The 14,786-nt window shown below is 31.1% G+C and overlaps 3 protein-coding genes across 3 annotated transcripts; all 3 read right to left on the bottom strand.

The window, feature by feature from the left end:
- Positions 1–3,386: 3,386 nt before the first annotated feature.
- LOC148196650 (uncharacterized) lies at positions 3,387–7,484 on the bottom strand. Its single transcript, XM_088092449.1, has 11 exons — positions 7,346–7,484; positions 7,118–7,269; positions 6,032–6,188; positions 5,679–5,920; positions 5,374–5,580; positions 5,214–5,306; positions 5,032–5,133; positions 3,983–4,198; positions 3,843–3,884; positions 3,642–3,752; positions 3,387–3,565 (listed from the first exon to the last, which is right to left on the bottom strand). Exons 1-11 carry the CDS (start codon positions 7,482–7,484, stop codon positions 3,512–3,514), a joined length of 1,515 nt encoding a protein of 504 aa, XP_087948575.1. The 3' UTR covers positions 3,387–3,511.
- A 101-nt stretch (positions 7,485–7,585) lies between these two features.
- Positions 7,586–8,209, bottom strand: LOC148196649 (uncharacterized). The gene has a single exon (XM_088093484.1). The coding sequence runs from the start codon at positions 8,156–8,158 to the stop codon at positions 7,586–7,588; it is 573 nt and encodes a 190-aa protein (XP_087949610.1). The 5' UTR covers positions 8,159–8,209.
- Positions 8,210–8,481: 272 nt separating this feature from the next.
- LOC148196648 (uncharacterized) lies at positions 8,482–11,088 on the bottom strand. The gene has a single exon (XM_088092448.1). It carries the CDS (start codon positions 11,086–11,088, stop codon positions 8,482–8,484), a length of 2,607 nt encoding a protein of 868 aa, XP_087948574.1.
- Between the last annotated feature and the right edge of the window lie 3,698 nt (positions 11,089–14,786).

Below are 14,786 nucleotides of genomic sequence, written 5' to 3'. Positions count from 1 at the left end.
TTCTTCCATGCTAAGAAATCCAAATGCTGAAAATTTATTTTTACTATTCACTTTTTACTATTTACTATTTACTATTTACTTTTTACTATTCAATTTAAAAAAATTTACTAAATAAGTTACCAAAAATTTGAACCTCTCCTTCTAAAATTACTATAATTTTATATCCAAAATTTACATTTTTCCATCCATTAAAATTATTATTACTAATAAAATACTAAAATTTACTATAATTATTTTTCATGGATCTTACAGATTACACCCTCATTTCTGTTTTTATTGTACATTAAAAATCATTTGAGTAATTAATAAATGTTCTTTTTTATTTTAGTGAAATAGAAAGAAAGTATATAACTTTGAACTTATTGAACAAAATGAACTAAGTACAAACTAAGTGAATGAGCTCACTTCCGTAATGAACCGAGACTGTTCTTGTCGTGATGAGTTTGAATTTGACTGGATTTAATTCACTTGCACATTCACTCTGTCACTAGTTTGAGACCCTCACCATCATAAGTTTAATCTATATTTACTTCAATATTATTACACCCATCACATTCAATATCTAGTTGTAGTTTGAGAGGTTATTTAATGGTTAAAAATACATTTATGAGAATCCAAAATATATACCAACATTTGAAAGAAATATTTCTTGGTAAGATTAACGTTCACTTATAAATTTTTATTTGACATTAAATCTCTATCATACTATAACAAACAATGAATTTCATTTGAATCAACTTTTTAAAAAATTAAATATATTTAGTTTTTAAATTTTGACACAAAAATTAAATTTTATTCCCTATTTTAAGTTTAGTTTTTAAATTTTAAAAATAAATAAATATAATCGTTCTAATTTAATTGAATTAAATTTTTTTAACGTGTTAAACAGAATTCCAAAATGATTTTTAAACTGTTTATAACTATTAACATATTTAAACTCAAATATAAACCTGAAACATTCTTCACTTAAAATTAATTAACATTATTGGTTTAAGAGAACTCTAATAATTCATTTATAAAGTTTAAAAAACTGATGAAACTAGTTCTAATTTTAAGATTAAGATTAATTATTATAAACATATTTAACTCTTTTTAAATTATATTAAAATATAGACTTTAAATTTAATTTAATTTTATAAAAAATCACTTATACACTATAAAATTGAATTATTTTTAATCGGTGTGTATCCCGAATGAAATGTGGTAAATAAATTGTAAGAAATTGTTAATAGGAGAATAATAAGTTTGAGTGAGTCACTGTGCAGCAGACATTGTTATAGTTGTTGACCATGATGAGAGGATGAGTTTAGCGTGGATTGTGTTGTGGATGATCGATGAACATGCAACAGAATAACCCTACCATAATAGACTCTGCTACAGTGCACCACCGATATGCTACGTATTCATTGCAAGCTCATGCATATAACTAGCCTCAGCTGGTATGCGAGATTTTCACTGTTTGAGGTTGAACTTCTATCAACACCACATTGCAAAACACGTCTTCATCAGACTGTTTCTACATTTTTCATACACTAATAAATAACTGTAAATACTCTTCCTTTCATTTTTTGACTTAGAAATTGTAAAGTTGGCCTACTAAAAGTTACAAGGATACTGGATTATGTTAATCGATAATATTTGAAAAATATAAAATTAATTTAAAAAATTTGGAAAAGAAGATAAGAGAGATTGAGAGTTTTTCATTAACAAAAACTAAGAGCTAATCCATGAAAATATTTTACTTTTTCCTTTATTTTGACATGTTACTTCATCAATGGTATATTCGACTTCATTTCATTAAGCTTTGTTCATGCACGACGCGTTTCTATCTTTGTCCATAGAAACTGTGTGGTTCAAGAATTTATTTTATGGTTCAAGAAATTATCGTATAAACTTTTTATTCTGTAAAAATAAATGAGAAATAAAGAAAAATATTAAAAATAGAGAAAAATCTGATATATATGCAAAAATATTATTTTATAACTTTCTTTCAAGCAAATATTATTTAGTACACAAAAAATGTTTTAATCTGAGTCTTACCTAGGAATCCAGTTAAACAAGTTCTAAGGTTAAACAATTACGTGAAAAAAAGAATATTAGATACTCTCATTCTTAACATTGAAACATGTTCGTCATTTAACTTTTATCAATCTAAAGTAGCAGTAAAATTAGAAAGAAAATAACTCAGTGAAACAGACATTGTTATATCCAAGTAGTAATAAACAATTTTATTGGAGAAAACACACATATATAGAAAATAAGTTATGAATTTATTAGTTATTTTATTACAATCACTTTTTTCATTTTTGGTATATGGTCATTACTATTTTATCTCAATGCATTTTAATAATATGGAGAAGCGTAATCCTATGTCATACATAACTTAAAGTTCATGTAAAAAAGCAAAACCGTGCTAGTTGACATTACTCTTCTTTTATGATTGCTGTGCTATTTTATTTTATACAATACCTAATTAATTAAATCGATATTAAAAAAATAATTAATTAAGTTAAACTTATTTTTTTTTAGAAATTATCTTTAAATTATTAAAGTAAGAATTCTAAATCAAATTTTATAAAATGGGCCAAACCCAACTTTTGTAAGTCTTTTCATTGTAGTTATTCCATTAGAAAATAGAAATATATATTTGAATCAAAGGATTTTATCAATTTCAAAATAAGTTTTCTAACACACAAAAAAGAACCTTTTTATTTCCCATCACTGGTTTTTGACCATCTTCTGTTGCCAGCTTGCTAAACTGTAAAGTAAAATATTATCTTTTTCTTTTCGCATTTATTATTCATCATGTGGAAACTTTGTTTTGCTCCTATGAGTTTGAGCACTACAAAAATATGTAATTTTACCGGGGTTTTTTTTCAATATTACCGGCGGTTTTAACCCCCGCAAATCACATTTCCCGCGGTTGGACCAACCGTTGGGAACACGGCCGTCGCCAAGTAAGTACCGGCGGTTCTGGAAAAAACCGCCGGTACTAGCGGGGGTTTCCGGAAACCGCCGGAATTACCAGAGGTTTTGTCGAAACCGCCGGAATTAGCGGGGGTTCTGTGAAAACCGCCGGGAATTACGGGGTTACTCAAAAACCGCCGGAATTAGCGGGGGTTCTGTGAAAACCGCCGGGAATTACGGGGTTACTCAAAAACCGCCGAAACTAGCTAGGGTTATCTCAAAACCGTCCCTATTTTGCATGTGTAGTTTACTGGGGTTAAAACCGCCGAGAATTTATACAGTTCATTCTTTTTTTATTGTGATAAAATTAGATTATGATAAAAATGATTTTATTGACAAAACAAACAATAAATTAATATGAACTAAAATTGAATAATATTGTATAAAATAAACTATATTGTTCAACCTAATATCATTCATACAACTAATTGTTCATGCATAAAAATTAAAAATAAAGATGTTCATTACATATGTTCAATATAGATGTTCAATACAAATGTTCAATACTAAAAGTATGACTCATAAAAATATTCAATAACAATATCTAATTTTCTTCTTCATTACATCTATTGTTTGGCCCACTCCCTTGATCAGATACCTACAATATAACATAATAGTTAGTCGATAATATATTTAATTAAAAAAATCATACAAATAAATTTAATAATTATTACCGATGATCGTTGAAATACTACAAACTGTGAAGGCAATGAACCTTGATGATTTTGCAACAAAAGTGTCATCATTGCCTTCATTTCATTGACTTGTGATGTCAATGAAGATACCTATAACAGAAATATTTATTTAAAAAGTGAGAAATATGATACCTAACATGTTAATCTTAAAAGGAATAAACCAAGTAAATATTCATTAACCTGAGATTCTAATTTAACATTAGAAGAAGTCAATGAAGATACCTATAACAAAAAAATTTATTTAAAAAGTGAGAAATATGATACCTAACATGTTAATCTTACAGGGAACAAACCAAATAAATATTTAAATATTCATTAACCTGAGCTTGTAATTCAACATTAGAAGGAGTAGATGAAGATGATCCAAAATGAGAACGAGCATGGACTCCAAAGACTTTAGATGGGCAAGGACCCAAACCTAGACCGCGAACACGACCACAATGCTCTTGGCTTCCTAAAACATGAGCTAATGAATCTAAACTTGATATTTCTTTTGATTGAGACGATATTGTAGATTCATATGTTTGAATTTTTTCCTACATACAACATAATCAATGATGCCAACATTAAAAACATTGCATTTGTATAAAGAGACAAACTATTAAGTTGGCAGTAGTATACTTATATTTAAACTTAAGATGTGTGCAAAAACAGTAGCAAAAACAGTAGTATACTTTCACTATCTTCAAAATCTGATCTTTGGGTTATTATATTTTCCAGGGTCAAAAGTGCAAAGTCTATACTTGGGTTATGAGATTTCATCCCGCCTAACCCAAAACCAACAATAGTCCATACATCATTATTCAGGACCAAATCTATCCCTCTCACTCTGATACAATAATTCCATCTTCTAATCTAGCATTCGCATATAAACCTTTAACTAAGTCAGGATACAAGGTACTAGTCATTTGAAGAAAGTTGTATAACCAGTAAAAGGTCAATAGATCTCATAAAAGAAATCCATCATTTCAATAAAACTGGAAATCCATATAAGATTGATTGAAAGAAGGGTATCCACGTGACATCATGGATGGGACCAATTAATACTCATTCTTCAAATTGAAGTCTGTAATGACAATCATATTAAGGAACTTAAATCTTAATACCAATAGCAATCATGTGTAAGTGTCAATTTCTACTAGAATCAATGCTTTTAACCATCAATAATTCAGAAAACACAAAACACATGAACAACCAACTACTTATAGTAAAAAGGTTCTTTTTTCCTATAATGTATCTATTACATGACATCTATAGACATGTATATAGTACACATGACATTGAGTTCTTCATTTAAGTAATATCATTTGAACGAGACTATAAAGAGATATATAACTAAACCAATCACAAAAAAAAGATTGGAACTTACACCAATTTCCCTTGCCTCATCATTGATAAAAGCTCCATTGGTCTTCTTATGAGTAGCTATCCAAACTTCTCCTCTGCTAACTTTGTGCCCACACTCGTTTTCCTATGAAAATTAACAAATTCTTATTAGGTATATCATAAATATTATGAGAAACAGAAAATTGAAGATAAATAACACTTCACCATTTCTTTCCTCTTCCTTGCAATGCTCTTGGATCCCCCTGTGTGAGCAAGAGTTTGTTTTGTCCTATTATGCTTATTTTTTAGGGCAATCTCCTAACATTGTGATAAAAAAAGTTATTAAATCATAACAGAATTTTATGAAAAGAAATGTAGGTTTTACCTTTGTTCTTTCATCAAGTCGATAGTCAACAAAAGAAGCCCAATGATCTCTATCTATGCCTTCTGGAGCCATGGCAATCAATTCATCTCTAGTTCGCGTCCCATCATCTCTTTGTTGCCATAATTCTTGCCGACAATCTCTCCATTTATGATTAAGCGCTTTCAAGATGTAATTGATTTGAATATCGGAATTCACTTCAAACTTTGTCTTCAAAACAAATTTTAATAAAAAATTAACAACAATTACCCAATAAATAAATTTTGGATGTCTTTTTTGTAATGGTATTTTGTATTTACATTACTTACTTGAATGGTATTTTGAATCATGTCTTCTTTGTAACTTTTGGGAATCTTCTTCCAAGAAGAATAACAAATAGGGAATACCTTGAAGTTTCTAGCGATACTTCCCAAGAATCGATTCAATAATGCGCCACCATCTCCAATTGGTTGATATTCCTCATTCCAATGTACAATAATCCTTTCATTTTGAGGCAAATTCCAAACATCATTTGTTTTTAAGTGTTTGGTAGTCATCTTACGTTGGTCATCTGTGAAGAAAGAAAATTTGTGTCAAATACTCTTGTGTCAAACAACTTCAGCAGTAACTATTCATATAAGTAACATAATGAAAGCATTAATATGTTGAACTTGTGTCTTACCAATAACATCAACCAACCATGCTCCCTTGTGTGTTGGTGGCCTTTCTTGTTCAACTTCCAACTGAGTATCCTGATTTTCATCTTGTTCATGTTCATCTTGTACATGAGAATTTTCTCCTACTTGAGGTGGTGAATGAAGAGCATCTTCATTTGAGGGCTACACAAGGGATGATGAGAAAGCAAAAGAAATTATCATTATTGTTATTAAATTTCAACAAAAAAGTGAGTTAACTTAGTGAGTCACGTTTCTTTGAATTTCAGGCATTTTTATCATATGTACTTCTTCTAAAAGATTCTAATACAGAACTACTTCTAGTTTTTTATCATACAAAACCTTCTTGGATAATTCAAGAGTAATTCTCTAGCCATCTCACAAATGACAGAAGACTTTTAACATAATTGTCCTAACCTTTAAGGTCCAAATATCACTTTGTATAATACAAAAGATTTCTCAACGTGACTAGCAACAAATAATACATATAACACATCTAATGTACTTTTGAGAGATAAAAAAAATAAGATCACAGCAACCAATCCTCTTAACATACTTCATAACAGCATAATCAACAATTAGTTTGACCATTCCATATAAGTTATATCAAGCATATGTAACCAACTAGCATATGAGATAAAAACAGAAGCGCTTTAATATGAGTAAAACAGCCCAATAAAGTTACAAAACAACAATGTTTTAGTGCAGACACAACAGTCAGAACAGTCTAATACAACAAGGATTTTAATGCAGTAACACCAATCAAAACAGTCAGGATTTTACTACATAACAGCAGTCAAAACAGCCAGCAAAGATTTTAATGTGGCATATTTACAGTCCAATACAGAAAAATTTACTGGTATAAAACAGCAAGGAAATAATGCTGAAACATCCAACAACATTACATAAAACAGCAAACAATCACTACTAAAATTCTGATACAGCAATTGCCCACATTTCTAAAAGTTTTGCCTTCTCTTATTGGTATGACACTAAATTCCCTTGTTGTTGCTACTGATTAGAGATTCCACAATTTTTGTCTTTAAATAAAATTTTACGTTTACTGTTTTTACTAATGTAATTGAAACACTTACATTAACTTGAACTGATGACTGAAAAAATGCATCTGGGGACTGAATAGGTGCAGGAGTCCATGCTGATTGAAAAGCAAATGCATTTGGGGACTCAATATGAGTAGGAGTGCATGTGCTTTGGCTTGTCGAAGGTAGCTTTAGTTTGTATGTTCCTATAAATAAATGAATGTCAAAAAATGATAACATGAATAAAACAAGTATTAGACATTTAAAAAAAAGGGAACTTACTTCTTTGAGGGGCAGAAAGAGAGGGTGAGGATTGGACTTGAGGAGCTGGTGGATGGTTAGTTGTGTGACCCCATGTATGAGAGACACTTTGCTGTGTATGATGTTTTGTCTCCTTCTTCTTATATGTCATTTTCTTCATCTTCAAATGGTCTACAAACAATTACATAAATAAAAATTAAACCACCTACATAAGATATAATAAAGAAGAAAACAAACAGAATAACTAAATTAAAATTAAAATTAAAACCTTGTTAATGGTATATTTCTTCCATCATCGGGAAATAATGTTTCTAAGTTTTGTTGTTGAAACGGTTCACATTCATGAAATTTGTCAACATCATCTTCACCCATGTTGTACAAGTCTCTAGGCTTTATATGTACAGGGATGCACCAATTTTTATCAAACTCATCATCTACATAATATACCATTTGTGCTTCTGATGCCTGAATGTATGGTTCATCATCATCATTATCACCAGTATGAATCAAGCGTCCAAAACATACACTTGTAAATCCCAACTCATCAGTCACAATCCCCCTAGAAGTAGTTGTATTAGCCCACATACATTTGAACAAAACAACTGAGAAACGACCATGGTAGTTTATTTCAATTATGTCCACTAATCGACCATAATAAGGCACACCTCCAAATTGCATTTGATTATCATTAGTACTTGCATAACTCCTTGTCCCAAATGTACCAAACACTCCACTATTTTGTGTTTTAAGCCATAAATCACGGTCCAAGATCCTAAACTTGAATCCGTTAACATTGTAGGCACTATATCGTTTTGCAATATCAATTGGACCCATGGCTAAGAATTTGAAATCAGTTGAGTGAAGGCTAGTTGAGTCATTCCTTATCTACAAGGAAAAAAGAAATAACATGTCCAAGTCAATTATTAATTATAACATAGAATGAAACCAATCAGTAATGGACCCAATATACGTACACGACGTGAAAACCAATCTACAAATTCCCTATGAACTCTCTTGTCTATCAAAGATTATTGTCGACTCCGATTTCTCAATTGTCTCCGTATAGTGTCTCTAAATTCCCTACACGAAGTGTCCAAATTATACATAGTTACTTTCTAATAAAAGACTAATTAATACAACTGATCAAGTGAAAATACTTACTGAAGAAATGGATCAACTATGGCACTGTTTGTTAAGATATGACGATGTGCCTGTAACTTTTCCTTTTCAGATAAAGTGAAATAAGTGAAACCTCCAACTGCTTTTCCGATCGATGGGAATAAAGTGCTTACAGTACAAGAGCCAATACTCGGTTCATCATCAACACGACGCAATCTATTGAACACAGTCTCAATTCCATCTAAGTATCTAGAACAAAAAGTTAAGCACTCTTCAGCCAAGTACCCTTCAGCTATTGAGCCTTCAGCTTGTGCCTTATTACGCACATAAGACTTCAATTTTCCCAAGTACCTCTCAATAGGATACATCCATCGATATTGGACAGGTCCTCCACGCTTGGCATCTTCTACTAAATGCACAATCAAATGAACCATCACTGTGAAAAAAGAAGGAGGGAATAACATCTCCATGTGACATAATGTGAGGACAACTCTATCTTGTAATTGGACAAGTTGATCTATCTTCAAAACTTTATTACATAATTGTTTAAAAAAAGAGCATAGATCAATCAAAATAGAGGACACTTCTTTAGGGAGTGTCTTTCTTATTGCCAAAGGAAGAATTTGCTCCATCAACACATGTGAGTCATGACTTTTTAGTCCTCCAATCTTACGTTGTTTAACATCAACACATCTACTGATGTTACTTGAGTAACCATCAGGTACAGTTATATTCTTCAAAGTTTTTAGAAATATATCCTTATTTACATTTGACAACGTATATATACCAGGAAGATATCTACCATTCTCATCAGGCCACAGATCTGGTCTAATACCCCAAAGTTGTAAGTCCTTTCTTGCCTTTAGATTGTCTTTGCATTTATTATTTGTACTATCATTCAACAATGTGAACAATATATTGTCACAAACATTCTTTTCAATGTGCATAACATCCAGATTGTGGTGCAATAAGTTATCTACCCAATAAGGAAGGTCAAAAAATATACTCTTCTTTCGCCATTGTAGAGTATCTACCTTAGGATGATCAACTCTGCGTTGTCTTTTTGACCTTTCTTCAACTATAGGTTCTTTCCCAAATTCAACGTGAACATTCCCAAGTTGTTGTAGGATATCATGTCCTGAGATTGCCATTGGTTGGCTTCTATTTTCAATAGTTCCATCAAACCTGCTATGAGCCAATCTAAACTTATGTCTTCCATCTAACCACCGACGATGACTTATAAAACAAAATTTCCCACCTTTGACAAGCTTCTTAGGAGTAGTGTCAAAATTACATCTCGGACATGCCAATCCTGTATGTGTGTTCCATCCAGATAAGGTTCCAAGTCCTGGAAAGTCACTAATAGTCCACAATATGGCTGCACGCATATCAAATACTTCATTTCCATATGAATCAAAAGTTTTAATTCCAGTGTTCCACAACTCCTTCAACTCTTCTATTAATGGTTGTAAGTAAACATCAATATCATTGCCCGGTGCTCGCTTTCCAGGAATGATCATGGACAAAATGAATGAACTTTGTTTCATACACATCCAAGGAGGAAGGTTGTATGGTATGAGAACAACTGGCCAAATACTGTGATTGGTGCTCAAGTTCCCATATGGATTGAACCCATCAGTAGCTAAACCGAGTCTCACGTTTCGAGGGTCTAAGGCAAATTGAGGATGCATCAAGTCAAATTTCTTCCATGCTTCAGAATCTCTTGGATGTCTTAACATGCCTTCATCCGTACTTTCGGATGCATGCCATCTCATATGCTCAGCTATTTTAGATGACAAAAACATCCTCTGTAATCGAGGCTTCAAAGGAAAATACCTTAACACCTTTGCAGGAATCTTCTTTCGCTTATTAACAACAACATCGTCACCAATTGTATTTCTCTTTTTTGGCTTCCATCTTGATGTCTTACATTTCTTACAAGAATCTTTATCTTTGTCTTCTCCAACATACAACATACAATCATTCGGGCAAGCATCAATTTTGGTGTAATGAAGACCAAGCTTGCTAATCACTTTTTTGGCTTCATAGAATGAATTTGGAATTTTAGCATGTTCAAATGCATCTGCTAGCAATTCCAGTATCATGGACATAGCTTTGTCACTTATTCTGCATAGACATTTGATGTGATACAACTTCACCAAGAAAGAAAGTTTTGAATATTTATCACATCCTTCATATAAGCTTTGTTGTCCATCTTGCATTAATTCAAAAAAATTTGTCCCATCATGACTTCTAGTATGGCTTGACTCTGCACCCATATCGTCATCATCCACCATGTCGTTGGTAGAGCAATGATGTGCAAATACATCATTAATCATTTCACACATATTATCATTAATTTCAACTCTTCCACCATCTTCTTCGACCATTACTTGAGGAGCTTCGTCATTTACTCTTCTCTCCCCGTGTAGAAGCCACATTGTATAACCTTTTGGAAAAGGTTTAATAATTAAGTGCTCATATACTTCTTCACGACTTTGCCATTTCTTAAAATTGCATTTCTGACATGGACATACTATCTTTCCCCTAACACCACTATTAGTGAATGCGAAGTCCAAGAAGGTATTCAATCCTCTCATATATTGATTTGTATTTCGAGGCATGTCTATCCATGATCTATCCATTACAACGACCTCTGTTCATGCCAAGAGGATTTGAAGGTTAGAATAAGTGACGATATTCAACGAAATACACTACATGAGATGAATTTACTAAACTTTGAGAACTAATCCAAGGAAAATCATTTACAATCGACTTTCCTTTTATGGGGAAAGTCAACTCACAATCCCTTAGATCAAGAGATTTATTTCAGGAGCTAATTTCATAATTAGCTAATTTCATAATTTCAAGAGATTTTAAGGAAAAAATATTTTAGGAGAATATTTGAGTGAAATTACATGATAGGAAGTTGCAACACACTCAACCTAGGGACATATGAGCAGAATAATACACAACAAAAAGAAATACAAGTAATTTACAAGAACATTTTTCAAAAATGAGGACAAAGTCGGCATTTTTTGTATTACCACTTGAGAATTTTTTAGCAGAACAGTCTCCAAATCTTGAACACAGCCAATAGGACTCCCTGGTACACAAGAAGTGAATAAAAAAATGTTATATGACAGGGACAGTCCTTTTGACATTATATGTAAACAACCTAAATGTAATTTACAATTTATGGATTTGGTTTTAGATAACAGTGAGGAGACCCTAAAGTTGTGTATTGAGTCAAATGCATAATTGCCTGCATAATAAAATTGGTGTGTCTATGATTAAGTACCAATGAAGTACAAACTGATGCCGTTTTAATATAAAATTTATGAATATAAAATAAATATAACTAGTTGCAGCAGAATGACACAGTGTGAACCTGAATTTCACAGAAAAAACAAAAACATTATGGTGCTTTGCTTTTGTTCTGTCTTTTTTTTTTTTTTTTTTTCAGTTAACTAGATTTGTGGTGTTAATTCAAAAATCAACACCAATTAGTATTGTCTCCTTACGACACAGAAATAAAAAGTTAGAGATAAATATGAACAAATTTTAACTGTTCCTTTTTACTAGCATCCTAAAAATACACTTTAATTCATTGAAATTTGTTTTGTTATTTTCTCTTTCTTACTTTTATACGTTAAATTTCAAGGCATCATAGGGGTTTTCTAAAATGTGATTAGTAAAATTAAATGATACTAATTTGCTGGTTGATTTTACTTGTGTTTCAGTTTGGAAGGATAATTAGACTGATTGATGAACATAAAACTATAACTGAAAAAAATATTATGAATAATAATTTACACAAACTAGTTTATATCTCATACTTCTATAATTTGTTGGAAGTCCTACATCGACTAGAAATAAGATCAAATTATAATATATAAGTGAGATGCAAACCTCACCTTACAAACCTACTTTGTAATATAATTAGTAATTCATTCATAATATCATTTTTTTCAAAGTGGAAAGATATACAAAGTTAAACTCTTAAACCAATTTACTTAGACTAAAATTGATTAATTTATCACATTAAGACTCAAGTGATAAAGTATAATTACCATATATGTAATATATATAATTGTTTTTCAATATAGTAATCAATTTTCTTTTCCACCCAAATCGAAATTGAATTGGATAAGGCTAAAGACACGGTTTGAATCACATGTAGAACCCCACACATGTCACACATGCCAAATAGAAAAAGTTTCGAAACCAAGTACATGCATGTGCCTTATCACTTTATACATATAGAATCTACTAAAATACGCTGATACGCATCTAATAGTGAATTATGTATAATAAAATTGTTATTTTTTATAATAAATCTCTCTAAAAATATTAGTTGTTAAATAGTGTAAACTATTTTATGCAAACAGTATAAGCTTGGAATATTTAATTGACAAGAAAAATATTTCTTGAAAAATTGGTAAAATATTTAATCAAAGTAACATTTAGGAAATATTTACAAATTACAATCAATTTTTTATATTTTGCATAGTCAGATGCATATTTAGATAATGGATTTCTATATTTTAAAGTGGACAATCTTTTAGATGTAGTAGTTGATATTAATAGTATTATTTTAATGAATAAAGTTAGAATATTAGCAAAATCTTCTATAAAAAATATTTCCTTCGGTATACTTAATAGTTTTATATAGTTCAAAATTTTAAAATTCGTCAAAACATTGTTTAAATTAATTACTATATTTATAAAGTATTATTCATTTTAGAATCTAAAATTTCATCATAATTTTATTCTGATATCTTAAAAACTAAAAACAAGTATTTAGATTTTTACCTGTAAACGGATTGGAAATAGGTGTTGTAAGAAGACTAATGAATAATGAATAATAAATAGAAATACATGTATTATAATTAGGATTGATTAATGAAATGAAAGTGTGAGATTTATATGTAAGTATAGAAAATGGGAAATAAGAGTAATTAAATGGATGTGTGTGTGAGAATGGAGAAAGAGAAGATTAGATCTAATCTTCTCTTTCATTTCTTGGACTTGAGATGTACAGAAATAATTTATCCACTTTTATGGCAAAAAGGAGACACTATGATTGTTAAACTCCTTGTACGTCAGTCAAAATCCAAACAAAATAATGGCCTTGTATCCTCCAGCAAGGGGAGAGAGGACACCAAGATCTGTATGCAGTACGAAGAAATAGGGCAAGATAGTGAAGAGAGTGGGTGGCATAATTTGAACAAGTGGAGCAAATATATGTGAACCAAGATTGGACAGCGATGCCAGCACACAAATTTCCATGATAACATCTTAAATAGACTGAATTATCACTGTCATAAATATTCAACAATATATTATTCTGCAAAATAAAAACCTTCTACTACTTAGATCTTTGACCAATAATGTATAAAACAAGAGGGGTAAATAATAATGGATCTATGGGATGAAATATCTCTGCTGTTGAGATTATCTACCAAGGGTTGAACCGACCAGGGCTTCATATTGTAGTGATTTTTGTGCATGATAAAGCCAAAACTTTGACATGAATCTAAGACAAAGTCCGTGGTTGGACAAAACCAAGTTCCAAGCCAGCTTCAATTTTCAGTGATCCTCATATGCAAGCCACTTGGAAGAATGTCCATATTTATAATATATTTCATTAATTCCACCATATAATATTAAATGTCGTAACAAGGACATACTGTTAAACACGGGAATCCCACCCCCCATCCGATAAAACTACAACAATCAATAATTAAAAGCACTAGTTTATCAAGGTAACAATTCAAAATCCTCTCACTATATACCTACCATGCTCTGCTAACTTTTCCAACCATTTAAATCCTATGTTGTACTCTCGTGTTTCTCTAATCAAACCCTTTTCTTTTTCTTTTATCCTTCGACCTTTCTTCCAACTTCCAAACTTTTCAACCAAATGGCAGTTGATCTTTGCTCAGAAAACTGTGGAGTTTCTTCCTCTTCTGTGAGTCCTAGAATCTCATTCTCACACGATTTTTCCCACTCCGATGTCATTCCCGTTGAGCAACTCCCTTTTAGAACAAACTCCTCTGGTTTGATCTCATTCTCACACGATTTTTATTTCTTCATCCTTCTCCTATAACTTCATCACTATGATTTTCGTTGTCTGTAATGGTGTTGGTAGTTGTATATCACTACTTTTGTATTCAATTGTCTCTGTTGGTGTTTTAATGAAATCAATCATTTTCATTTTAGGATAAATGAATATTAGATTCTTAAAATTTAGAAGAACAGAGAATATACATCACAGAGTGGAGAAGTTCAGTACATAAAAACACTCCTGTTAAAATAAGAAAATGTTAACTGTATGTTA

The sequence above is a fragment of the Vigna umbellata genome, chromosome 6 (assembly GCF_029865625.1).
Source record: "Vigna umbellata cultivar VRB3 chromosome 6, Vumbellata_1.0, whole genome shotgun sequence".
NCBI lineage: Eukaryota > Viridiplantae > Streptophyta > Magnoliopsida > Fabales > Fabaceae > Vigna > Vigna umbellata.
The sequence above is the reverse complement of the archived record's forward strand: the minus strand, read 5'-3'. Positions and strand labels throughout refer to the sequence as shown.